The sequence below is a fragment of the Lipophrys pholis genome, assembly GCF_963383615.2.
Source record: "Lipophrys pholis genome assembly, chromosome: 8".
In the NCBI taxonomy this organism is placed as follows: Eukaryota; Metazoa; Chordata; class Actinopteri; order Blenniiformes; family Blenniidae; genus Lipophrys; species Lipophrys pholis.
In genome coordinates this window covers 7,358,802-7,386,680 of record NC_137630.1, presented here as the reverse complement: position 1 = coordinate 7,386,680, position 27,879 = coordinate 7,358,802, and the positions used below count along the sequence as shown (strand labels likewise).

Sequence of the window (27,879 nt, the reverse complement as noted above, 5' to 3'; positions counted from 1 at the left end):
TGAGTGATCAATCATCTCCAATATATAACACACTATTTTCGATTTATTTTCTGAAAGCTGCAACGCATCGATCTCCATGGTTTCATGCTCGGGGACGGGCGAGGGTCTGACAAACCAATAAACTTGATGGGAATCAAAGTAAGCCTCACTTGGATCCTCGTGTTCTTAAGGTGTTGTTCTCTGGGCTCCAGTATACCACTGCCGTCTACATGACGCACAGGGCAGGACGTAGCGTCTACGGAGTCCCGTCCCCGTCTGGAAGCTCTGCCTCCAGGTTGTCCGTGTCATGAAGGAGTTCACCACCATAACGCTATAGGAGCGTAGAAGGACTGGTCACGAAACCACATGACACTCTGTCAGGCATTTGCTGTCATCATGAGCAATTTAGCACAGAGACAGTTAGCGACGCTGCAAATTGTAGCTTCAGTCGCAAGTCGCCAGATTGTAGTGGCGAGCTGGGCGGTTCTGCAATCACAGGTATTTGCTTTTGTCCTGGACGGTGTGTCTCCAATAGAGTGTACATTTACTACACAATCATCTTGATCACATGCCCTCATGACGTAGCAGAGCGGACCAATGACAGCCCTGGTGCTTCTCCCCGCCTCGTCAAACGGGGATGTTGGAGGTGTGAGTAGCGTCTACAAAGAGGCTCTGCAAAAGGAGGCCTTCGCGTATCGTTTACATATGAGGGATAAATTAGGTAAACGTCACTAAAACACTTGCAAACTGAAGGTTTTTTTGTGTTGACGGCAAACACAAATCTGCCTCCGGAAAATGCTTCCTTCCTTGAGTTCTGTGCTCGTGTTGTTTTTCTTCTTTTTTTCTGATCTCCGTCACCCCTTCCTCCAACGTCTTGTCTCGTCTTTTCAGTCCCTCTCACCTGTTTGGCCCGTTGACTCCCCTCCCTCCTCCTCCCCCTCTGTCTCTCTCTCTCTCTCTCTCCCTCTCTCCTCGGTCTGCTGCGTTGTCTGTCACCCTTCACCCTCTCCTCTGGGGTTTCTCTTTTTTTTCTTTTTTTTCGATTGTTGTTGCTGTGTCTGATCTATCAGGAGCGGCAGACAGCTGTCTATTCCCTGCAGGCAGCCATCACAGGCGCTTGACCATACGGGAGGAATAGCGATCGCGCTCCGCCGGCCTCTTATTGTCTTCCCCTCCCTTCTCATTCCTTCTGCCTTGAGCACACTTCTCTTTCTTTCTTCACCTTCTTTTCTTCTTCGCCGTCCGGGGCGGAGGTGGTGGGTGGGGAGGGTGGGGGGTGGGGGGGGGGGGGGGGGGGGGGGGGGGGGGGGGCGCTGCTCAGACGCAGCCGGGGTGTTTGTGACAAAGCGGCGGACAGGAGGTTCACCGGGAGATCATTAGAGAACACTGTGACAGCTAACGCGTCTCGGGCCGCATTGTTGTTCTTGTTTCTTGTTTTTTCTTTCTTGAATTCAAAACATCTTTTCCTTTGAAGGCAAATCGAGGCCACCGGGTATTTTTGTCTCAGGTATTTTGGGAGTTTGTATGCATGGCAGAGAGATGAAAAACAACCTCTGAAAAATAAAGTATTTATCAGAATTATGGGAGATAAAAATGTCAGTTTCATATTGGTCATTGTCACACTTTTCTTTTTGTTTTCTTCTGTTTGGGCTTTGAGAGGAGTTTAACTCTTTAATGGGCCGAGAAACCAGAAACATTTTCTGATAACGTGACATGTTTACCAGGACACTTGTAACACAAAGTGATGAATTTAAAAGCTTTTTGAACATATGAATTGACAACGTTAACCCATCATATAAACACAAAACTGACTCTGAAATTCACAAAGGTAGAAAAGAATGTCTTTAAATATGAACTTTAGATTTTCCCTGCTTGATTATCAGGTCATACTGGACTATTTTCTGAGTTATGCTGCTGTAGGTTTAGAAAGCTGGCAGAACTCCTTTTTAAGCACACAGCTTTTTCTACACACGTTTATCGACAAATTGGCCATAACATTAAGACCGCTCCCAACATCAATGTCTGCAGCAGCTCCTCTGTTGGATCGTACCGTATGAACCAACCTTCTCTCCTCACGTAAAGGACCAACTAATCTACAACTATATTACACAAATCATGCATAAAAACCCTGAGTGTGAAAGTTTTACTCAAATACTCCAAAATACAGAGAAATACTCATAGGTGTTAATTTTGTACTCAAACTATTTTTGAAAGATACAACCAGTCATATTTAATGTGAGGACAGTTCTGCTCACTAAAGCATTCAAGATAATCTATAGAGATAATCATTTAGACCAGAACGTCTAGAACAGGGGTCGGCAACCCGCAACGCGTCAAACTATTTGTGGAAAAGGACTTTTATGATCACAACATAATAGGAAATGGTACAACTACAAAATCACACCAGTCTCTTTTGGTCCTGACATTGCTCATTGATGCAGAGAATACCACGCATGTAGAGATTCTCACATGTGATACAAGAATAGCACAAGCTTTTACTTTGACACTCATAGAGCATCAAGAGCACCATGGGAGGAGGAGACGCCACACAAAGCCCTCTTCACTCCTGGTTGCCCACCCACAACTAATAAACCAAACTAAACCCGATGAATTAACTAACAACATGAACTAAGCAACAAAAACACAACACAACCATTACCAATACTACAAACCTAATATAACCCCCCAATAATTACATCTAAAACGCGACGAAAAGAAAGTCCCATGATGCACTGCAGCTATCAGCTCAGCGATCACGGAGCTGGTCGCTGCTCGGTGTTATCACAATAACAGCTTGATTTGCATGGTATGCGCAGTGGAGAAGACGTGCACATCGAGCCGAACCCTAACACGGTCTGCTTACCTGCAAAGCGGCTGGCCACTTAACTGGCGCGACCTACGAAAAATGAGGCATGACTTGTGCTTACACCCAGAAAACTTTATAAATTTGTGCTCATAATTGCATGAGATGACACAACGTCAAACTAAGGATTTACACTCACGCGTTGCGGGCCGTAATAACGTTATACTTTCATAGCAATGTGCGGGCCACAAAATATCGTCTCGCGGGCTGCGAATGGCCCGCGGGCCGCGAGTTTGAGACCCCTGATTTAGATGGTTCGATAAGTAATAGTAAAAGATGTGTGAGTTTGTCTCGTTCTGCATCTCGTTCTCAGAGATTCCAAAGGTGAACTTGGATATAATGGTGAATCTTTACACAGAATTTAAGGTGTTGAAGTAAGAAAAATGTCTTTCAACGACCCTTTAGGGTAAATTTTTTTTAATTGAATGCGCTATAAATGTTTAATTACTGTTGTTGAGGGTGTGTGCGACTTTTATAATTGAAGAATATTGCATGATCAGAGCATTTTCAAACAGAGTAATTGCATATATTCCAACAAATATTATAAAACTTACAAGAAAATGTTCTCCGGCTCACTCAAACACTTTCTGTGTTTCACGCCTAAACTTCAAGGACAATATGTAAACACGTACTATTCACCTCAATCAGAAAAGATACGAGGTCCGACACTATGAAAGCTTAACAGCGTCTCTTATTCCAGTCCTCTCTGCTCGACGCGATATGTTAACAAATCCCAGACTGTATTGTGTCCTCACACACGCAGCCAGGGAGAATATTTTATTGCAGTGGATTAGTGATGAAGAGCATTAGCATAGAGCGCTGCTGGATTCAGGACCTTTGGAATAGTCGACGTGTAAAATACATTCAAACTCAGACCTATTTTCATAAGCCGGCGTGCCTTATTTGAACTGCCTCCACCTCGACGTGTCAGCCGTTATGTTTTGGCGGTTTTTGTTTCGCTTTCATTGTATTTTGATTCTTTCTAACGACTGTGTGGAACTGATGTGTTCTGATTTTTGAGTATGGCTGTTTAGCTGTGAGGCAAATTTACTTTTATTCACTGAATCTGTTGGTGGTCTTAATGTTATGGCCCATCAGTGAAACTCGCATGTCATTAACAAAGTGTTTCTGTCCTTTTTTCCCCCATATAACTATATTCCATTTTATATATATATATATATATATAATGGAATATACTGGTGCCCTTCACACAGTGTTAGTTGGGATTGTTGTGTTGGGGGAACGCTGCACTTCAGTTAACATGCATGGTACTCGCTCCATATTTGCATGATATTTCCATGAATGCACACACTTATGCAGGACAGCAACAGGAGCCTGTTTCCCGCCTGTTGAATAAACATGTCTGAACACAACGCACAAGACCTCTCGATAAAAACATGGGATTGGATTGTGAAACACCACATCCTCGCAGGAAATCACGAGTGACGTAGACGGCACGTTTTTCTGAATCGTTTTCCTCTTCTTAAAGAGACGTTCAACCGTTCCCAAGTCCAGACGAGATACCATCACTTGCCCAAAGAGCTGGGTGGCAATAAATTGATTTAGTCTTCTTAATCAAGCTGGCGCAGATGTTTCTTTGTTGCCTAAAGGTTAAGCAGATCTCTGGAGTGCTCACCAACTGGAGGAATGGAGCGAGCTTTGTCTCTGTTGTGTACTGTGGAGGAAACGGGGGATTAAATCGGCTGCTAATTGCATTATTTGTATTGCGGCGTCTGCGAGCAACACCGGGCTAAAGCAGTCTTCAGAAAGAAATTACCGCCGGGCATATGGACAGAGAGCCGTGTTTTCTTTTTTATTTGTTTATAGAATTTCTATTCACATTCCTGCCAAAATGTCAGCGAATTCATCGGTAGAGAAGAAGAATATCAAGTTATTGATTCCTGAGTTGAATAAAGTTATTCAATAGGATTGACAGGTGGGGGGGAACTTGCTGATAATGAACTGGTTTGACTTGCACCTGAACAACAGAGCAGAATAATGTTTCCTTCAGAGGGTAAAACACTGAATTGTGTCAGGTCTCCAGCGTCGATGTGAAATCTGTGTGTCTTACCTACTTTCGTGTTTCACACACTTGTCCTCCCTGTCAGCTTCCCCCCTGTGTCTAATTTGTCTCAATGTGCTGCAGCTGTGTGTTTTAATGTTCCTCATGTATTTAATCCCTCTTCGCTCTCGTCTCAGTGCCCGGTCCTGTTGTTTGGTCTCACGTTCTTTGTTGCTTCCCTCGTGTTTGCCTTTACTGGTGTTTATGGACTTTGATGGTGTTTTGGACTTCGCCTCAGATTGCCCCTTACTGGACCCCGTCGGGGTATTCTTCCTCAATAAACTCTTAAAACTTGACTTTTCTGTGCTTTTGGGTTCAAGTCAAGACGAGAAAAAATTGTCTCAGCTGTGGAGTTCCTCAAGGCTCGGTGCTAGGTCCCTGCCCCTTTAACCACTATATGATACATACTACTGTTGTTCCATACTACTGTATATACTGTATAACTAACTAAACTATTATAGATTGATTTCAGTACATTTATTTTAAAGGAGAAAATATTTATATTCTCAGCAAATTTTCAGAAGTGAAATTTGTTTTTAAAATGTTCTCAGTTTAAAGAAAAAACCGTGCTGACTGCAAAAAAAAATAAAGATCAAAAGGTTGGACTATTAATTTGAATTTGTACAAAGTGGAAACTTCGGATGTTCAAGGCAGCAATTTAAATTAATGAGATGATTCAAAACGGTTGTGAAATACGTGCTCAAATAAATCATCAAACTAAATGTACCCATTAATACAACTTCATGAGGTAAACTCATATTCTTAATGTGAAACATGGAGCAAATCCAAGCATGTCAGATAAATATATTAGATGAAAATACCAATGTGACTACGACAGAGTTATATCTTTTTCACAGAGGGGAGTGAATGAAGAGAAAAGACAGCTCAAGAATTCATTGCACTTCCGTTCTGGATCATGTTCTACAAGAAAATAGAGCAATTTTAGATCATCTACATCCTCAGACCGATCAGCACGTCAAGTGAGATGTTTACTTTCAGAAAAAAACGACTTGAAACTTCCTAAATCAACCTTAATGCTTAAACCTGTAGTCCATGAAAAGTTCTTATCAGGGTTGCATCTTGGTGGATTTAATGAAATTGTTGGACTGAAAACATCTTCCAGAAAAAGTGTAAAGGCTGAATAACTACAGATGATAAATGGATAGAGTTACCTACTCTCGGCCTTATATTATATTATGGACTTTTTCCCTCCATTCTGGTACATTTTTCCTCTTGATCTGTGTTTGCGATTATGTTATTATTATGCAATTTCTTAAAGAAAGTATATCTCCTCAAAACTTTGGAAATCTAAATTGAATCCGTGCAGCACTACAAACATTCACCGGCGTCGAAAAACTTCATCAGCGTTTCCTCTCAATATTTGCTTATGTAAATATCGGCTACACAAAAAATAATAATGAATCAAAGTCAGTATTTTGGTAAATCTTTGACATGTTAAAGACTGATTTGAAAACGAAACATCCATCCAACATATAGTATATTTAAAAAAGAAAAATAAAGATTTTGTACATTATATTGTCAAAATACAGTTGAGTCAAAGTAGTCAAACTGGCATTTAAGGGGTTAAAATTCGGGTCATTTATTATTCTAAATCTGATGCAAACAAAGAAAATGATGAATCAAAGTTGATATTTCGGTGAATCTTTGACATCGTAACGACTGATTTGAAAATCAATCAAACATAGATTATATTTACAATAAATTCCCGTGTTTAAAGTGACAGTGACATCAAGTCATAACTGGCATTTAAAAGGTTATATTTTTGAACCTAAATGGATGTTTGGTCATTTTATGCAGGACTTAAGTTCTTCAGGAGATTTGTGTTAAAAAGAAAAAAAAGTAAACCTGTTAAGTTTTCATTGAATATATTTTGACATTAAAAGATGGTAAATTAAACAGTCAGATGAAAACACAGTTGAACACCCCCCCCCCCCCCCCCCCCCCCCCGTCGACAGTGAGGGCTCTACCTTTATTTGATGAATGCATCGGGCTGCTATCCGTCTGAAAATCCCCCCAGTTGGTGTGTTTAAGCTCTGTTATCCCCTCATTAATCACAGAATCAGTCATTATAAGCTTTTACAGACAGGAGAGGGCTTATCGTATGTAACCTCTCGCTTTTGCCACTTTTTCCTCATCTCTCTTCTCAAGGTGATTCCCATTAATGGATTCAGAGAAAAGATGATTAATCACTTGGAAACTTGCGGCAGGTTTGTGATGAGAATGAGAGATCATCCTCCTCCAAAAAAAGTGTTGTGGGATTGTAATAAATCTCTAAATCCATTCTGGTGTTGTTTCCCGGCGTCTGTGACAGTTTGCGTGGGCGTAAAATAGGACTTATTATAGCCCGATGGCGGGTTTAATGGCTATTTTTATATCGCTGTGTGCTTTGGAGCTCTGGCGTCGGTTTCAGTTTTACATTCAGACGATGCCAGGAAGCGAAACGCCTCCTCGCTACGTCCTGCCGCTCGCCACAGCGCTGTGGCATTTGGGCTGAAAGGGGAGCGTGGACGTCTGATTGTTTGGTCTGCCTCGGCGTGACAAGCTCTCTACGACATGTCAATAGTGCTGCTGGCGGGGCGACGGCTGCCTTGGGCCGCAAACTGGCGCCCGTCCGATTCCTCTCATCAGCCACACACCCCCTCCCCCAGCTAAAGTCAGTGGCACTCATTCACACGCTGCTCGGCAGTTCCGAGGAGAGAAAAACCCACACAGAGTTACGACCCACAGATTGGAGTTTAAAGCGTACGAGCGTTTGTTCGTTGGAAGGAGCATTTGGGGTGCAAATGATCTCCGCGGCAAACTTGGACAGCAAGAAATGATAATCATCGGAGTTTGAGAGTTCAGAAAAGTTTCGAATTTGCAGTTTTTCCAGGCCGTTCCATTTCTTCCTTTACCGAGTAGTGTTTCAGTGTGAGCGCTTTCTGTTTAAATTGGCTTCATAGCACCTGTGATGGGGCATTGTTAAACCTCAGGGCTTCCCTATCAAATCCTCAGCTCCAAACTGCAATATAGTGGAAAAGAACCATTTCCCCATATTTTAACTCAAATTATTAAAAATCTGCCATACAACTTAGATGTTTTCTTTTTCTAATGAACTGAAATTATTGAAGCTTTTTCGTTTTTGTTTACTTTGATAATTTCAGCTAATAAGTCATAAAAAAGGAATGTGGATTTTATTTTATTTTTTTTGGGGGGGGGGGGGATATTTCACAAAGTCTGATCATTTTAACAGGAGAACACAATCATCAATTAAAATATAAAAAAAAAAATCATTTCAGTATTTTACTTTATGATGACTGAGAGCCTGACATTTTTCAAAAAACCCATACTTTAAACCGGTAAAGAAAGTAAAAAAAATCTTGAAAAGGGTGTTCAAGCAACTTAAAATGGTAAAATAGTTCAAACCACTGAATATGGCAAAAGAAGGTAACATTGCTAAAATAGCTAAAATGGCTTAAACAGCTAGAAAAAGCTAAAACAGCTTAAATGGATGACCAATTAAAAAAAACAACTAAATAATAGATCAGATAAAATATCAAATTTTAAAAAAGCTGATGGTATAAACAAGCAAACAAACAGCTACAATGACTAAAACGCTGAAACATGCAAAAGCCACTGAATTAGATTAAACAGCTGAAAACTTCCAGCAGCCAAAAACTCTCCTTCTACTGCTCTTAGATTTAAAAAGTAACACATAAAATACGAAATGATATATGATTTTAAGCTGTTATCATCAAATTGAAGGTTGAATATGTTTTGTTGCTCACGACTAATGCCATTGGGAATAAAGTTCTCATAAAGGTTGTCGACACTTCCTAAAAATCTCTACCTTACTCAGGTCCAAACCGAAATATCTTCTTAAATAAATAGAATTCCCTTGTGATTTCTAGACTTCTAGTCAAAACAGCTCAAAACAGCTAGTTTTCAACAGACAGCAGAACCAGAATAAACGTAGCGTGTAACTTTTAACCGATGTTTGCAGCTTTACTGCGTAACATCCATGAAAATGATGTATTGAGTCTACCAATGGTAAACCCAACTGTTCGTGAACCCTTGAACATCAGCAGTATTAGGGCGTCACAGTGTTATTTAAGGAATACAGTGGGAACAGACACTCAGAAGATATTTCCCCCAACAAGAAGAAGACACGATTTTTTTTAATCCTTCATTCTTTAAAATAACCGTTGGCCCCCAGGCGTTTCCCGCCCTGATCTATTGCAAGATGGCGGCCAAACGTAGTGGAGCGTCAGGATGAGTTTTACCACGACGGCTTTGTAGCTGATGGATCGTTTCTCTGAGCGAGCAGATAAAGTCGAAGGAGAAAGAAAACGGGTCCACATCTAATTCTGACCCGCGCCGACCCAACACGTTTCCGGCTCCCAGCAATACCAGAGTGTTATGTAACACCGTGGAGAGCCTCGCAATACAGAGAAAATACACTGTTCCACCTTTTATTAGGTGGGAATAAAAGCACCGGTTTCAACTTACCTACATATAGGGAGGCAGAAGATACGAGCACATTTGGTGCTTATCAGTCAATATGACTTCTTTCACGTCATATTTTTGTCTAAAGGAATACGAATAAGTCGATACTTCTTCAGCAGCCCGGAGAGGAGCGGCTCTGCGGGCCGCCGCGTACTCTCCTACTCCGGGCTAACAATATAACAGATGAGGCTATTTAAACTGCTGAGTGTATACACACTGCATTAGCGAGGTGGCTGGTATACTGTTGTTCTCCACAGCAGCCGTCAATAAATATGGAACAAAAGACAGAGGGGGGGGGGGCCTCATTTCACTCTGCCCAGCTGAGGAAATTATCGATGCGCATAATTTCGATTACAAATAGGATTCAAACACCTGAACAAAGACAGAAAAAACAAAAAAAAAAAGGAAGTAGAGGGAGGAGGGGACTCACGAGAGGGTCCTCTCCACCCGTCCTCCGGTGGAGCCGATGATTTCTCCAAGTGTGCAGAAGGTCTGACCCAGAAAGTCCTGAATGGGAAACGAGCAAGAAAAGAGGAAATTAATTGCGAAGGAGACCCTTTGGGCAGCAAAACAAATACTCCAAATAATGGACATGAACATGAACTGAGCATTGGTGTTTGGACTGTGGGTGAACTGCCATTATCAGTTTGACCGGGGGCGGGGGGGTTAAGGCAGGACGCTTGGCTGCTCTGCTCTCGGACGTCGATCCCTACAGACAGTGACATCAGCATGCGACGTGGATCCGACAATAAGTTTGACAGCACAATCTCTACTCCTACACACTGAATCAGAGGTGACAAATTCTACAGCCCACTTCCAGAATAACAATGTTATCCTGTCGGTCATCACAGGACACCACCGGAGCCTTCCGGAAATTAAGACACAAAGCGAACCGAGAAAGTGGCCGCTGTTCTAGCAGGGAAGCGCCTCGGTGTGGGAGTAGGCAGAATGTGGACTGACCTAATTGGGAATCTCAACTATTGTGGGAGAGACCTACATCATGCAGGACGTCGGCCCATGAGGCCCGGAGTTGTCTACCCTGGTCTACAAGCCTTAAAATGTTCCTATATTGTCTTTATTCAAACTCGTGCAGCTCCAGGTCCTAAATCACGTGAATTTCATTCAAGATATCTGAACTTTTCTTTACATTCCCTCCACCGTGATCACTCTTCAAGTAATGCTGCTTAAAAACTCTCACAGCATGATGCTGCCACCACCGTGCTTCACTTTTGGGATCAATTAAGCAGGTGATGAGTGGCGCCTGGGTTCCTAAAAGGGCAACACGTTGTGTTCAGTTTAATTTTGGTTGTATTGTACTTGATTCTTAACTCTTCTGCAGACAATTTTACTTGACTTCTATGTTGTCTCGTAGTCACTCTGTTTCAGTTGTTAGTCATAAAACTGGGGACAACAACTTTTCCTGCATAATGTCAACCTCCAGAGGTAACGTCCATGGACATATGGTGATGCCGGCTGTGTCTTAAGTCAATATGCAAGGACAATGACATCGCAATGCCTCAATGTCATGGTCACAGGTGGATCATATGTTATGCAAACAAGGCCATGGCTGCAAAGTTGCTCTTTTTCAGAATCTCGTAAAGTTTTCCTTTTCCTTTTCACCTCCATTACTTGTCAACTTGTTTGTTTTTTGCACTGGTGTCACATCAGTCATAGCATCATATTTCAGTGAATTCGGTGTGGTTGTTGAGTAACCGTGGGTGGTAGCTGTTATGAGTCAACCATCGTGTAAATCCTGACAGAAAATAATCTGTGGCTGTCAGAACTCGCGTGATCGTGACACCGGCCTTCTGAACCTGTCTGACTCCACAACACAAGACCCGAGATTTTAAAGCACGATGATGTCATCATGATTGCTTCCATTAGAGAGAAAAAAGAATCACAAAATCACAGAGTATGTAGCTGCAGTAACAGTTTTAATAGTTCTTCAGGTGCTTCAAAACGGTTTCACACTGAAGAACAGCCTGTGGTTTTAGGCCCCGTTTACACGACAACGAATATGAGTGTATTCGCAAAACTTTCTTCACTTTTGGGGGGTCCGTTTACACGACACCAGTGTGCAATGCACTGTATCTGTGAAGTTTTTAATCCAGCTCCCAAGGTGGAAAGATTCTTTCACGGCCGCTATTCCCTTCAGCAGAGACTGCCGGAGGCTACAGAGCCTGTTACTGCGCATGCACATCTCTCCCCCTCCCTCTTGCTCATTCAGTTGTAAACAAACATGGCGGCCACGTAGTGGTACGACTCGCGGTCTATATTCTAGTTTTATCGTCCAGATCTGTAGTTTAATAGTTGACACTCGCCTCTGATAGCATCTGATGCATCATCAGTCCATGCGGATGTCAGGTTCTCTCCATTTTCTTCACGTTTATAGTGTGTTTGTTCTCTGCACACGTCTGTGTAGTCTCATTACAAAATCAAGCAACAGCGCCCTCCTGTGTCCTGGCATACTAAGTACATCGTTGTGTCTGTGCCCACTGCTGCAGTGAAAATGCACTCCTTTTTTTTAACGGATTAGGTGTTGTCACGTGAAATGTTGTCGCATAAACGTGTTCTCAGTCACCGTTATATTTCAGGAATAATCTTGAATCAAGACACGTGATTTCTGAACTGTACTCAGACTGACCACTGTGTTCTTTCTCCATTGCTTAGTTACTTAACCAGCTACTGTTTGATAATCATGGAGAACAGAATGCTGTTGACAACCTAGAAGAAAGTACTGCAGCAACATTTTTTTTTCAACCTTTCCTGGACCTGTCCCTTGTAACAATCCCGTCTCTGAGCTCTGCCGGCAGTTCCTTTGATTCATCAGCATTGATGAAGAGGAATTGGAGTCACCTGAGCTGAATTCCAAGTGTTGTTTCAGTAGTTAAGACCAACACATTGAACCCCTTCTTGCTGTCTGTATGCGGCAGTTTTCAGTTTTGACATCTCCAAAATGCTGTGACGTGCTCATTGGAGAGATTCCCATTTAATTCTTGAGCTCTTCAAATCTATCCACGAGGGTAGGCAACAGGGGAACCAGCCCATTAAAAGAAAACAGGACCAATAAATTCCTTGGTCCACATGTTTCTCAGCTTTCTGTGCTTTTCAAAACAGGGTTAACGGCTAAAGATAATAGGCTCGATAGCAATTATGAAAGACTATAAAATCAATGGGGACAGTCAGGGAGATATTAAAGTCATTAAACTTCCATTAAAGTTCAATTTCATTTTGGTGAAGTGCCATTTTAAATTAAACATTAACTGAGGAGCTTAATCCCAACATTTATATAAGCATTTATTACTCCAACTGGGTCAAGCTCCGGGAAGCACAGCAGGGTTGTATCGTTCCGCCGCACGCTGACCGATTGATCCTTCTTAAAACGGACCGCAGTACGAGTAAGGCAAATGTCCTGAGGGTGGAAAAGAAAGCCTTCCTGGTGGTTCAGCGCTTTCATTGAACCGGAGGTGTACAACCTTCCCACACAAAACAAAGGCAGAAAACGTAGAACGAAAAGGAGCGATGACATGACAATAAAACGGCAAAGAGGGCAGAGTGTTGTTGTTTGGTTCGTAGGTGCGAGCAGGTGTAGGTGTGAGTCGTCGTCCCCCCCCCCACCCCCCCAAACATAAGTCCCTGTAAAAATGTTCTGACGAGCACAATCTGCTGTGGTATTCTGCCTCGATCAACAACAACGCCAACGACAGCTGCTCAAGGCTTTGAAGCAGAGTTCTGAAAGTTGCGTTTACCTGAGCGAACAGAGAGAGAGAAAAAGAAATGCACACAGAGAAAAGACTGCGGAGGTAAAGCTTTCCGGGTGGGAGCTGCTGGCCCTTGATGGAATGAGATGAAAGGAGAGGGAGAGAGAAAAAAAATAAAAAATACAATAAAATTAAAGTGAATGAATCACACACATGCACACGGACAGACGCACCGAAAAGCCTCTTCTGGGGAATCCCGAAATATATTGGAAAATGAAAAGTGAAATGAGTAAAAGATAATATAATACCAGGACTGGTGCGGCTGACAGTCTGCAGGTGAAAGTACTCACCTTCTGCTCCCCGGAGGGGTTCATTCCAGGAGGAGGAAAGGGGGATGAAAAAAAGAACAGAGTCAAGAGGAGGACTGAGAGGGAATCGAACACAAAATGTATTCATGCTGAATCATCGTCAGCTGCTGCGCTCATTCACTGCAAATTAGCCTCGGCAGTGTGAGTAATGCGGAGTAATGTGACACATCTGACGGGGAGAGGCTGCCAGCTCTGAGTCAAAGCTGTCACCGGAGGACGGCGCACTGTAACTTACGTATTTGGATATGTTGCAGCTTCTGGAGTCCACGTTGTACCTGCGAGAGAGGAGATGGAGTCAAGGTCAGAAGAAGAATTTGTGACAAAAAGACATACAAAGACTGAGCAAAGGAACAATGGCGGCTGTTACGAGGAATCTGAAGAGAATGATTCAGATTTAAAAGCTTGAATATTACACCGACTGGACACATCATGAAATGTGACTGTATTAGATAGCAGGCATGCCAATGCAAATGTCTTTGTGCTTTTGAATTTCTCCTTCTAAATAATTTACGGTATGTTTGTATATGTATGTATTTTAACAGCTTTGCGCAAAAACTATTGACCGGGATTGCATGAAATTCTCAGGGAACAATCCAGTCGATTTTGGGATCCATCAGCTCCTGGAGAGGTGAGATGTTTCCTCCATTGTGGGCATACTGGAGCAAGGACACTGCCGTTAGCCGCCTGCGAGCACGATGCTAACTCCGCTCCGGAGCTCACAGCTAATGTCTCGGTTCGGTAAGTATCCAGAAACACCGGTGTGAGTGGTTTATCTGTGTGTTGCTATCTAACGCGGTTCCGCAAAGAAATGTGGCGTTGGCGAAGGTCTGCGGGTCATAGTCCATACATCGATGGGTCTGGGTTGTTTTGGTAACAAAGGCAGACTAGAGCTGCAACTAATGACTATTTTGCTAATAGATTAATCTGTCTATTATTTTCACAATTATTCGATTAATCATTTTTTGACATGTAGATTTTTTTTGAAGAAAACATTTTGTTCAGCCTTTATTTACCAAGGCAAGTTTTATATTTTCATGAAGAAAAAGAATTGTGCAGTTTACCACATTGTATTCAAATCATTTCTGTAAAACAGCTCGAAAGGAAGCTTAATTAATGCTTAATGAGCAATAATTGAACAAAAATATATACTGCTGCCTCCACCTAATCTCAGTTTGCTGGTCACACTTGTTTTTTGTAGATTTAGTGTGAAGAGCTCCCACACTTTGGACGACTTTTTTCATACATATTTCTCTCCTGGTGTTTCTTTTTTTTCTCCCGTTTCTTGGATATTTTCCGGCAGCCGCCTCTGTCTTCTTGCTGAAAGCATTGACAGTGCTGTGCCACACGTGACGTAAAACAAGGCCAACTACTGGCTGTTGGCTGCTTCTTCTACTGTGCTGGTTAATTACAGTCACAGGTGGCTCATTACTGCCACCCTATGGTAGCTGCTAGAACAGATTGGTTGAAAATTTGAAAAAAAATGGGCAATGTGCCGTAAAAAAGTATTAACCAACTAATCAACGACTAAATTAGTTTCACAATTATGTTAATAATCGATTTTAACTGATCAGTTGTTTCATTCCTAAAGCGGACTGATGCAATATCAGTGGTTGTTTCTCCCTGATCCTGACGGAAATGGACATTTGACCGAACCAGAGGTCGAGTTGTTTCCTACGACAGTCACTTATTCAACTTCAATCATTTGAGACAGATATTCTCGCTGCCAAGCTAACCAACTCAGGTATCTTTTATAAAAGCGAGCCATTTTTTATTTTGTTAATATAGTAAACAACATAATTCAGTTGAGCTTTTGAAGCGCAATGATAATGGCTAACAGGACAGTTTCCCTCGTGTTACAAAGATGTGGAACACGGATTTCATCATCTCAAACAATGAACCTGTTCAACTGTCAAGCTCCCTACTGAAAAAAATGTTTTTTAAAAAAGAGGCAGAAGAAGACAAAGCATCGAGCTCCGGCCCTTCAGGCTCTGCTGAACAATAAATCGCATTTCAGGCCCTTGATTGAAGCTACACAGGCATGTCAGTGATCTGGATACTCCTATTGATTATGGATTACAGGTAGAAGACCGACATTAAGTGACATTGGTAAGTGACCTTCTTTTAAAGTCTCCTCTCATTATTAGAGATCAAAGCATGTCTGTTCAGCGGTGCCTGACCTGCTAATTTAACTTAAAGTGGAACAATTTCCTCGTCAACACAAGGAGGAGCTTCACCGAGACCCTTAAAAAATGATTAAAGACATTGCTAACTACTCTGTCATCACGTTTATTCAGAAATGGTGAAATCTACTTACACATCAAACCTCAGATTCTGCTTCTCCTCAAAGAAGAAATCCAGCACAAACTTCCTGACGAAATCCGGATTGCGAGTGTTATCGATCACCTCGGTTCTGCCGAACTGCGTAAACAAAAGAGGAGGTGATAATTGGTGGTAAACGTGTATTGATTCAACACTTAATAAAAGCTATTATGCTCACATTAGGAAATAACTCCACGGAAGGGTGGGAAAGGTTAACATTCATGAGATCCACCTGCGTGCTGCCGTACAAGTGGAACGTTTCGCAAATAAGAGGAACTCCAGAATACACACAAGATGCCGCCACATCGTCCAGGCGGCTGCACTGCCTCCCCAGAGAAATCAGACGTTCACAATTAGAGGCGGCAGCGCTCCACCTTTGGAGCCCACAGAGGCCCGGTTCCCCTCTCTCTCCCGGGCCGGGCCATCTCTCCATCACCCCAACAATCACACCGGTAATCCCCCGGTGGGCTGCCGGCCTCGCCAGCCCGACAGCAGCGTGTAATGAGCTATTGATCTTGGCACTGCCTCGCCGGGGTCTCAATGCCTGGACTCGTGTCTTTAGTGCCCAGCGCACATAATCCATGCTATCAACTCCGTCCCCAGCCTATCCATTACCAAGACCCTCACTCGAGGGGGGCGGGGGTGTATCGGACCCCAGAACCTCCCCGCCGCATCGACCCAACGGGAAAATCCCCCCGATATTTCCCTGTAGTGTTTTCACTTTTGAGGTTAGGGGGCCTTTGATTTATAATCTCTCCCAGACATGACTGGTTAAGAGGTGTAACGGCTTTGTGGGTGACTGTGGAGCTGCTCATGGGCGAAAAGAAACAATAACTGGTTTTAACATGGGCTATTTCATATAAGACTTTAAAATGGCTCTTTGCAAGCACCGTGTATATTCAAATTAATGCCCCCTCCGCTCGTATTTGCCATATACATCAGTCAACAGAAAAGCTTTAATTCAGAATAAGAAACACAGTGGGTCAAAAAATAACTCAAGGCCAAAAACAATTTATTTATTTTTTTTTGCACAAAAGAAAGATTAGTGCTTGAATTTGTTTCATGGGTAGGTGCACAGACGTTGTGTTCCACGTGGAAGATATGCGCTTATTGTGATTTGGTGAGTGAAACACTCCGTCTATACACCACAGAGTACAATGGTTGCATTAGGCGGATGTATTTTCAGGGTGGAGGTTTCACAATGATTTGCTACCTCAGTCATCTGCAGGTCTCATGCTGGAGAATTAATGCGTCTCTCAGCTGATTTAAGACTGTTACAGAGTTCAGCTGCGGCCATGATGCATTTGTAGTGCCTGGAGCTGTAACTCGATAATGCCTCTCTGATGCCTCTCAGAACTTGAGAATATATCTGTGAAGGGTCAGCCGAGCAGAATGCAGTGAACTGACCCTGGATTTAGCACTTCTCTCACCAATACATAACAGTGGTGGCCTTTGTGAAGATTCTGAAACTGTACAGGAGCCCGGATTAAGCTGTATTCACGCTCAAAGTAGCTCCACAGGCTGTGTGGAGAGAGGTGATCTTTTTTTTCTTAAAATGCACTTACTGCCTAACAAACTCAGAGAAGGCGCTCCGTTTTCAGAGTTCAAGCATCTATAGAGCTAAAGTGCTTCATCAGGACCTTGTGGGTGTGTGTTAATCTAAGTAGACGGTCAGTCTCGAGCTCCCGAAGGAAAAAAAAAACATATAATTGTCAGAATATTTCAATTTGAATGGTGCAGAATGCTGATTGTTACAGGAAATTAGGCCTTGAACACTCGTAAAATAACACAGAAACCTTTGGAGAGAAATAAACTGCCGGCAACATGTGTTTAATCAGGTTTACATCCCTTGTTCAGGCAGCCACGCCAGCTCCTGTTTGCCCAAAACGTAGTGCGCCGTGGGGTTTAGGGGAATTCTGAGGAAGGCGTGGCACATTTTTCACATTCTGTCAAGGCTTTCTACAGATGAAATGTGGACGCTGGACCATTTTGAAGCACGTTTATGCCCCCAAAGGGGCCACCAAAAGCGAAGGCAATCATTGTATCCTGAGACTTTTGCTGGGTGCAGACATACCTCTTGATTTCTGGGTGGCAGAGCTTGTAGAAGGTGTTCTGTCGTTAATTGCTCAGACTCGACAGCAACTCCCCTCCGGCCCGGGGCTTCGTCCGCGATTGAACGTGTATTAACGGCTACGATACACCGTAACTACGCCGTGAGAACCGTGACGTCATAAAATGCGAAGCAACCATGAAACAACCGTAAAAGAACACGCACTAAACGTCACAGCCTCCCGTCCCACTACGGACCGCCTCCAATTTCTATTACAGCCTATTAAGTGCTGCCAAATTCTAAAACCCCGTCTCGTGCCTTCCAACCGTCATCTGTGGAAAAAAGATGACGTACTCGCCCCCCTCTTCCCCCTCTTCCCCCCACTGTGGTCTGTATTGTCGCCTAATAACCACAACAATCACGGACTACAACCTCCAGTGAAGCTACTGACGCTAGAAGCAGGAGGAGCGGGGCCATAGACCTATATAATGAAGTTATATAGTGGTCTATGTGCAGGATTGTACTTCTAAATTTCTATGTGGTCTGTCTTCTTCTGGGTTTTTGTTGTGTTTAGTGAGTCAGAGCGCCCCGAAAGGCCTGGCATGTGTACTACATGCGCCGAAGCCTCGTGTTGAGCCGTGTTTATAGTGTGGACGGACTTTTTTAAGAAGGCCAGGGAGAAAAAAGATAGTTTTTTCGTCGTGTGGATGTACCCTAAAAATCTGGCACGGCAATCACGACCTGTTACGTTTGCCCATCCCGCCCCCTTGCGTTGCCACACATCCATCCCGTTTTGTTCACGGTGGCCTGAAACGGGGCTGCCCGTGGCTGCCGGGGACATAGTGTAAAGTTTACACTATGCACTTACACTACGAATAAGTATTTGTAGTGTAAGCGTCTTATGTGACTAAAACTCAGTCGTTTAACTTTTGTTTTATCGTCACATTAGATGATTGTTGACTTTTCCTCCTGATTACCTTCAGGTAAATATTTAGTTCTGTTTTATACTTGTATCACTAATTATAATGTGCGTTACTCGACTTCCCTCGGAGATTCTGAATGCAGCTCCCATGATCCAAAATTCAAACGAATGAAAATCAAGGAAAAGCTGAATTTGGGGGAAATAAACTTTAAATTCAGTGTTTTTGGACCAACTCGACAATGTGAAAGTGTTGTAAAGCTGGATAATATGACCCCTTTTGAGAGACGCATCAACTGTTTCAGTCTTGAATGAAAGTTTTTCTTTAAACCCTTCTGAGTCTGAAGTTCATTAAAACGTAAGCCCAATTTTGGATAGAATGAAGGTACAGAGGTAGTTTGAAAAATGTAATGGTGTTGAAATAAGATTATTCCTGTGCTCCTCTGTGCCGGGAGAAATTTCCAAGCTTCCCTTCATGGGGTGACTCGATGCTCCTCCTGTTTTCATCATGTCGGGCTCATGAAGCGTGCAGAATTGTGTCCTTCTCAGTTGAGCCAGTAAAGCGCATCCATGACCAGGGCACAGAAGAAATCTTGTGACCTTTAAACGGCCGGTCCCTTCCCAGTGTTTTGATGTGGTTCACCAGTCCATGTCAGCATGCGTGCACACTCTTCACATTTACTGACTCCTCAGGTTGTGTTTGCAGTGCCAGAGAAGCTGATTGCATGGGCTGATTGCATTATCCAACCAAATCAGAAGCACCTGGGCCCAGTGCATTATAAAATATAATGTCCAGGCTTCCAGCAGGGCTTCCTGTTTTCCCTTCCAGCACGAGCGGCGAATCGGTTTTTCCTTTTTTCTTTTTTTTTTGCAGTTATTTGTTCCAGGATTTTGTTCTTTTTTTTTCATTGCTCGCTATATCATCTCACCCTACATTGGTGTCTCTCGGCGCTGGTCCCATGGGACCCATTGCCCTGCATTTTTTAGATGGATTCCTTCCGTGTCCAATACATCTGATTCAAATGAATGGAGGTTATCAGGCCTGCGCAGAATTTCCAACGAAGCGATGAGAATGTGGGTTGGAACAGGAAAACAACTGAAACATGGAGGGAAGCGGGTTCCCTAGATAAGAGGGGGAGGACATTACTACACTTTTTTTATTTTGTTTTTATCTTATTCATGTTAATGAATAATTACTATATAATTGACCTTATATATTCTATCCGCTTTGCCAGTAAGAAACTCTTTAGATATCCTTTTTGATATGTGTAAATCTAATTCTTAACCTCACGGTAGATAAAGAACTTGTTCACACGTCATGTTTATTTCTTCTGGACATGAACGATTAGATGGACAATAACAATGTTTGCCTCCAGAGTGTCATGACTCCCAGTACATGTTCTCCTGGGACTTGGTAGTTTCATCGTTGACAGTCGCCTCTAATAGAAGTCCAACTTTGTCGCATATTGAATGTTCGAGTACTCGCCATGTTTATGGCGTACTGTTCTCTGCGTGTCGTTTCACTACAAAAACAAACGACACGTACTTGTCGTCCTACATGACGCTTCATCGTTTCTGACATTTCCGTGTAAACGAACATCGTTTAAAAAAACATGTCTGAGACAAAAATGATGCGTTTTCATTCGAAATGTTCTCGTGTCAACAAGTTCTTTATCTAGCGTGAGGTTAAGAATTGGATTTGCACATATCAAAAAAGATATTTAAAGAGTTTCTTACAGGCAAAGCAGATAGAATAAAAGCTTTGGGAATGACTGCAAGAGTGTTGCAACAGAGTTCGTGAATGACTCTTGACGTTCCCACAATTTAAATTCTGCCCTCAGTGCATTTCAAGTCTAATCAAATTGCTCTTGAATTCTTCCACTCATGATTTGTCAAGGACATCAACAGACAGCGATACAATAAAGGGATGCAAACCGACTCCTTCAGAATTAAAACGCAGTTACAAATACTAAACGGTGCACTTACAAATCGCAAAAGATGATGTCAAAAGCAAAGAAAGGATTTGTCAAGTTTTCCCATCCAATACAATTATCTGCTCGAAGTGTCAGGGTTTGTGTGTGCCGGGCTGGCGGCGAGATGTTTACTCTGCTGATTGCAGCACAATTCACGCTGTGTTTTTGATTAAGCCCTGCTGCATGGAATAAGAAGGTGTGAGGCGTCTGGAAGTGGAGGGATCAGCGGCGGCGAAGCCCTCGCTGCCGCATCAGGGTCGACTCTGAATGGGTAAATAACTCCACTAAAGTCAGCGTGTCATAGGCAAATTGGATGAGGGGAAATCGGGCCAAGAGATGAGACATTTAGAAAAGTGAGTCAGATGGAAATACTAAGAAGAGAGTCAATTCAAAAAAAAAAAGAGGTGAAATGAATGGGATGTATCACGACCTCCCTTTAAAACGTTGACAGAAGACGAGACAGCGAGAAGTCAAGGGGAGCAGGTGGTGCATTTTTAATGAAGGCACCTTCCTTTTCTCTGCCCTGAGTCATGATGTGAATTTAATTCATCAGAAAATTAAATGATCCCTTTTTCCCCATTTATTTTTTTTCCCTTTAAAAAGTCCCATATTACACTGTTTTCCAACAATTCACATGGTGTCAGACGTCCGACAACATTGTATTCAAAATGTTCTTCCCCAAATCCAGCCTTGGTCTTGAATTCCAGCCAGTCTGAGGCCTCGTTGACACTGCAGGTCTTGATACTCAATTCAACTTTCTTGCTGAGACCTGATTTCTCTACGTCATCGTTCCCTCTACATTTTAAACGCGACCTCCACCAGACTCCAGTGTGAATGCTATTGGACCCCAGAGTGACCGCATGCGCAGAGAAAGGCGTGATGTCCCGCCGAGCATGCTGTTTACGGAAGTAAATATGGATGCCATGCCGGTCAGCACCATGGTTGCCAGATGTGCCTCACTGTTTCAGCCTAAACAGAACATCAAAACCACACACCTCAATAAAAAAAAGCCCAAATCTCAGCCTGTGTGGAAATCATGTCCAAACCATAAAACTAATATATGTGTTGTGAAGAACACATCATAAGCACACAACTTCAAAAAATAAACAAAGAAAAATGTTATGAGCAGGAAGACCCCCCCCTTAATCTGGCAACACTAGCCGACAAAATCTAGGCAACGTGATGAGAGAAAGAAAAAAAGAGAGCACAGCGATGAACATTTTGGCAGCGCTGCTTCCTCCGGTGCAGATTCGTCTCATCAGTCACATGTCAACGAAGTGGAAATCGCATATTTGTGACTTGACCATTCAGACGGCGGGGGCGTGTTGAAAGATATCAAATGGATATCCGATTTGGTACCACATATGATCGAGGGTTGGGTCTGGTGTGAAAAGATCACAATTGCAACTTTCACATGGCCACGAAACAGATCTGATATGGAATACTTGTGAACAGAAAATTGGAATTGGGTCACATTTGCCTGCAGTGTGAACGAGGCCTTAAAGTCCCTCTAGTGAGCTCTACTGAGAACAGGGCGTTTCTGTGTCTGTACCTTAAAATGCTAATGAGCTGTGTCTATTTGTTTTTTAATACTGTTTGGGAGAAGACAAAATGGCCATTCATAATTTTTGCGTGCAGAGCTAATCTACCTGTGGGATGGTCAAAGGGAGTATCGATTACCAGAAGGAGTGGTTATTTCCCCCGCATGACATCATCAAGGGAACATCTCTAATTAGCCTGTATGAGCACACATTTACCTAAAAAGTGGAGCAAGTGAGCGAGATGATAGACTTTCTTCACTTCAAGGGCCTCAAACACAGGCTATGGGGAGACATATTACTTTCAGACAGCCACTAGAAACTGAAATTTGCACAATGTGAGACCTTTAACCTCCACTACTGATTCATCCATTTGGGTCAGGTGTGTGGAGCTTTTTCTTTTTTTTTTTTATTTCCTGTCTTCCGTGCCTGAGTTCATTTCAGACGTTGGTTACACTCGCTGGGCAACTGAAGGGGTTGACACTTTCAGTTCTCTGCAGCACTGTTTCCGAGGGATTTCTCGTCACTTTTAGCCTCAAAGACTCAAAGGCACGAGAGCAGAGGAAAAAGTCATATATGGAGTTGGGAGAAATATAAATAGCCGATCCGACAGCAGACAGGTAGACACGGAGCAGATATCAGAAAGGAAAGGGTTCTGAACTTACCTCTCTCCATTCTTTAGTTCCCACAGCCTGCAGATACAACACCACCACTGGGAGGAAGAGCAGAGGAAGACATGCCAGAATGGGAGCAAGAAAAGAAAAACAGTTAGTTAGCCAGTTGAGTTTAATGCCTGATGGTTCCTACATGTTGGGCGATGACATGTAAAGTCCGTTAGATGTGAACATGGTCGCACTCGCCCTGTATTAAGAACCATTAAACCGTTGTGTAGAATGTACTGCAACAGTTTGAAAATTTAATGTTGTTATTTCCTGTGTGCCGTCATGGAGCTGACAGTATTTTCATTTATAATGCAGCCAGATGTGGAGAACAACTGGAATTTAGTTGATTTATGACACATTTGGACTTCTTTGGTGCTTTTCTATAGTTTTTTCTTCATTTACATCAATGAAAAAAAAAGTAGCAACACCCAAACCAAACATCGGCCGTCATCATTCGCACATCTTCAAATGTTTTTCGTAGATTTTCTTTACATTTGAACACAGATCTTTTCTCCTGAATTCTAACTCATCTTAACCTCTCCAATGAACGAGTCCAATAAGAGAACATTTTTTTAAACAGCCGCAAACAGAAGTAATATGGTCGAACTTCCTGGGTTTCATCATAAAAGACATTGATTCAAACTCGGTGTGAAGTTTTCCAATATTGTTCCCTTTTTCTGTAATTAATGACTCCATTAAACACTTCTTTCTGCAGCCCATTTATGCTCAGAAGGATTCCGTTTTTTTTTTTTTGCGGCAGCAGATGTTAGCGGTCTTTAAATGTCCTGTTAACGACAGCTGGAAATTAAATCGCCCCCGTAGGAGTGTGAGCTGCTGAATATTTTTTATTAAAACAGACCAACATTTCACTTTCCGCTAACTGATGTGACTTCAGCTGAACTTAATGAGTGAAACTGTCATTAAAGTGAGCCACACAGAGCCGACAGCTCAGATAGAGTGCCACAGAAACACTGCTGACATTATTATCTAAAGTTGGCAAGTAGAAGCTGTAAGCAAGCGTCGTAATGTGACACGTGTGTGTGTGTGTGTGTGTGTGTGTGTGTGTGTGTGTGTGTGTGTGTGTGTGTGTGTGTGTGTGTGTGTGTGTGTGTGTGTGTGTGTTAATTAATTGCTCCTTGAAAAGAGGACTTCATGACGTCCTTGTCTGAGGTCTCAAATTCTTAATGAACATCCAAGGTTTTGACGTCTAGAGTTGATCCTTCGCTAAGCCCCGCCCCCCCCCCCCCCCGAAGTTACTGTTGATAACTCAGCTGTCGCAACTGACGACATGTTTTCATGTTGTCAGTGTAGACACCACACCGCAACAGGTGGCTAGACAATGATTAATATTATATGACTAGATTGCTAAGATTATACAAGACATTCTCTTACTTTGGAACAAACGTAGTCGCCCTTGTTTATAGTTGTGGCTTTGAATTTGTGTGATCTGCAACACAGCTTCATCCACTGGAGACATTCGTCCATGTTTTGTTTGGGTTTTTGGAAATGAGATCAAATAAACCCCATTGTTTATCCTTTCAGGATACTTCGTATCACCGCTGCATGAACCCCAGGCACAGTTTGACCATTTTTGTGTTTTAAATGACTTAAATAACTCAGAAATCTGCTAAAGTGTCCTGACCTGACAATGTTTGTCAGTTGGTAGTTGAATGCGATTGGTTTGTTTGGATTCGGGGGCGGGGCATGCATGTTTTGGGACGATGAGAGGAAACCCACACACGGAGAGAACATACAAACTCCAGAAAGGCTCTGCTGGTGTTCAAACCCGTGACCCTCTTGCTGTGTGACAACATTGTTAACCACTGCACCACCGTGCTTAAGAGAAATCAAGATATTGGAGGTCTTCCTGTGCCAAAGTTCCTTCATAACTAGTTTTTAATGGGATTCCTAGTATTGTATGTAATCTTTAGCCAGTTTATTTATTCATTTTTCATTTTAGAAGATTAAAAAAAGTCTTACTCAGATGTGACACAAATGGAATCATCATCATTGAGAATTAATCTGCTTTAGCCAAACTGACAAACACCATAGCAATATGCACGTGTATATTAATTACTTTTCACAAAAAAGGCTGAAAATGCCTTTAAAAGGCTTTGTGTAAAGTAAGTAAAGTACCTGGTACTTTTACTTTACACAAGTATCTGAACTTCTGCCAGCTCAGCCTCAAACACAGTGTAAATATGAAGAGTTTCGAATATTTCTTTTTATTTATACGCCTCGATTTCTTCTGAAAACTTAACACTGGGAAATGTTTAATTTATTCCTCAAATCACTATCTTTATTCTTTCTCACCTCTTAACATCTTTTTTCCAAGGGAACTTGTACAAGGAAAAACTAACTTCAGTGCTCCCCTCACCGGTACATTGATTTAAGAAGACGTTTTCCTCTGAAATATTTATCTTGTGTTACTTTGGGTTGAATATTTGAAAGTCAAGTGAACTCTAAGAGGAAAATGTACAAAAACAAAGAACCTGAGTAATGCGCTACCTGTGAAAACTACTGGATATTTAAACACATTATTGACACAAAATTGTATAATCTCTCTTACTTTTATGTCTGTTGCCGTCTTATCCAAGCAACCGAGTATCAGTCATCACCTTTAAATTCACATCAGTTTTTCAGGGATCCATGACTTGTGTTGCTTCATTACGCTTGATTGTGTCCACCTGTGTCTCTTTATCTTCTTTTTTTCTATATGAGATATTTCCAGTCCCATTAAGGCTCCCACAGACCAATCTTATAACGTGAAGATTTATCTTCAGAGGGACTTTTATCTCCTGTCTGAGACGGCTGATACAGATAAATGAGATAAATTGTTAAAAAAAAAAGAGAGACAGGATGAAATAGCTACAAGGAAGGGTAAAAAGAAGGCCAAAAAAATTTCAAATGGCGACAAAAATAGAGAAAAAACACACACAACCACAAAAAAACCTAAACTAAAACAAATGAAACTGCTTAAACAGCTGAAATGACTAAATCGGATTAAAAACATATACGGGAAAAGGGTGAAATCGTCAATAAGTGCTAAAATATATTAATTATATATTATTATAAAATTGCTATAAGGTCAAATGACTTATCAAGCACCTTATATTGCTGAAAATCGGGTTGGAAACGGCTAAAACGGTTGAAAATGGTTGAAAAAGATGCTGAAATAGCTCAAATCACGACAAAAGTTAAAAAGCAAAAACAACCAAGATGGCTCCAACTTTTAGAAATGGCTAGAAAGAAGACAAATCTAAAACAGCTGAAACTGCTCAAACAGCAAAAATGAATAATTGCTCTAAAAAAACAGAAAACTGGTAAAAGTCGAAAAGCGAATAAATGGTAAAACTTTTTTTTATTTTTTTTAAACATCTTAAATTGCAGAAAATGGAAGGGGGAAAATCTAAAATGGCAAAAATATGTTAAGCCACGAGAAAAAGGGAAAAAAATACAAACAAATGAACCAAATGGCTAAAATGGATGAAACGACTGAATCCACAAAACTGGTTGAAAAACATAAAACTGCAAAAGACATTATAAATCTTACTGCAGCTGCAAAACTGCATAAATGAGAGATCCGGGGTTTGTCTACAAATACAACTTCTAGAGCTGTGATATCGTCTTTTCAAAGGTTTTTAAACTGTTTTGTGGCTGCAGACAAATTGCTTTTGGTGGTAATGGTCAGAATCGACACTTCTGGTCATGAAAGTCACAGATTATTGAAACTGTCAGGGTTTAGTTTGGTCTTGTCATTTTCCTCTGTGTCCATCTTGAATTTATCAGCCGCGGACCAAATTCCTCTGGCCATGCTGTATGTTTGAGTCTTTCTGTGACCAGTCTGTGTAAGTGTGAGCGGAAGAGGTAAAACTGCTGCTCACAACAGATTTCTTTTAAGACTCAACAGAAACACACAGGCAGTATCTGTCCTCCCACACATTCAGTTTGTGACCAAAACACTTTGATGACATTCTTCAGTTTCGTGTTCACTGTGAGACTTCAACTAATAACAGCAATCTTGATGATAAACAACATGAGATTTTAATTTATCTCACTGACTACTGTGTTATTAGTGGAGATTAGAAATCTTCGCAGAAACTAATCAAGAGGAAAGTTGCCCCTATTTTTGTTGAAAATTAACCAAGTTTTCAAGAAATATTACATATTTGACCTCTTGAAAAGTGATCACAGGTTACTATAACTGCATACACTTATGCAGCAACATTTTGAATACGTAGCCGTTTTTCACGGAAACAGCGGAAGCGCTGAAAATTATGTAGTTTTCATATTGGGCCACTGGTGGGTGCTGTTGTTCATATTTATTATGAGACCATACACACACACACACATCCGCGCAGAGAACAACGTGCTATACACATTAACAATGGGAGTACACAGACATTCTTATGAACACACTACTACTGTTGCATATTTATTACCCTGCATTTATTTTTTTTATTTTTGACACAATTTCTGTGAGTTTTTCAACAATTATCTCGCTTTTGTTCATTGTAATGCATTTCTGAGTCCGTTGGATTCCCACTGTGCCTGATGGGGTGTAAATGAACCTGCCTCCACATGGAAGCAATGAGTAACCCTTCGAACAGCTGACTGTAACAATAGAGTACTCTTCAGTCATCTGACCTCAGGCCTGTACTGTGAAGAGTACAGATTTTAAATCTGACACAGATTAAATTTGGTTACGAGGGGATTTAAGGTCATTTTGGGATTTGCCGCTGCATATTTACACTAACAGAAACTGTTCAGATGGATAAATGGATATGACGTTGACTGTTTACATTAGCAGAGGAAACTGAGATTTGAATTTATTGATTTTATTTTGATAGCATATTTTTTTGTGATATTATATGTTGACGTATTTAACAAATTTGATATATTACCAATGTTTAACTTACAAATTTCACATAGAAATGTT

The 27,879-nt window shown here is 41.8% G+C and overlaps 1 protein-coding gene across 1 annotated transcript in view; it reads right to left on the bottom strand.

Moving 5' to 3' along the window:
• The window catches only part of cpne9 (copine family member IX), a gene marked incomplete at both ends in the record, with an annotated part of 148,437 nt that overhangs the window by 78,159 nt on the left and 42,399 nt on the right, over positions 1-27,879 (bottom strand). The window contains 4 exons of the mRNA XM_080470203.1: positions 9,841-9,917; positions 13,715-13,754; positions 15,794-15,897; positions 22,944-22,990. Coding sequence (XP_080326329.1) covers positions 9,841-9,917; positions 13,715-13,754; positions 15,794-15,897; positions 22,944-22,990 — 268 coding nt within the window. The remainder of the gene's footprint in view (positions 1-9,840; positions 9,918-13,714; positions 13,755-15,793; positions 15,898-22,943; positions 22,991-27,879) is intronic.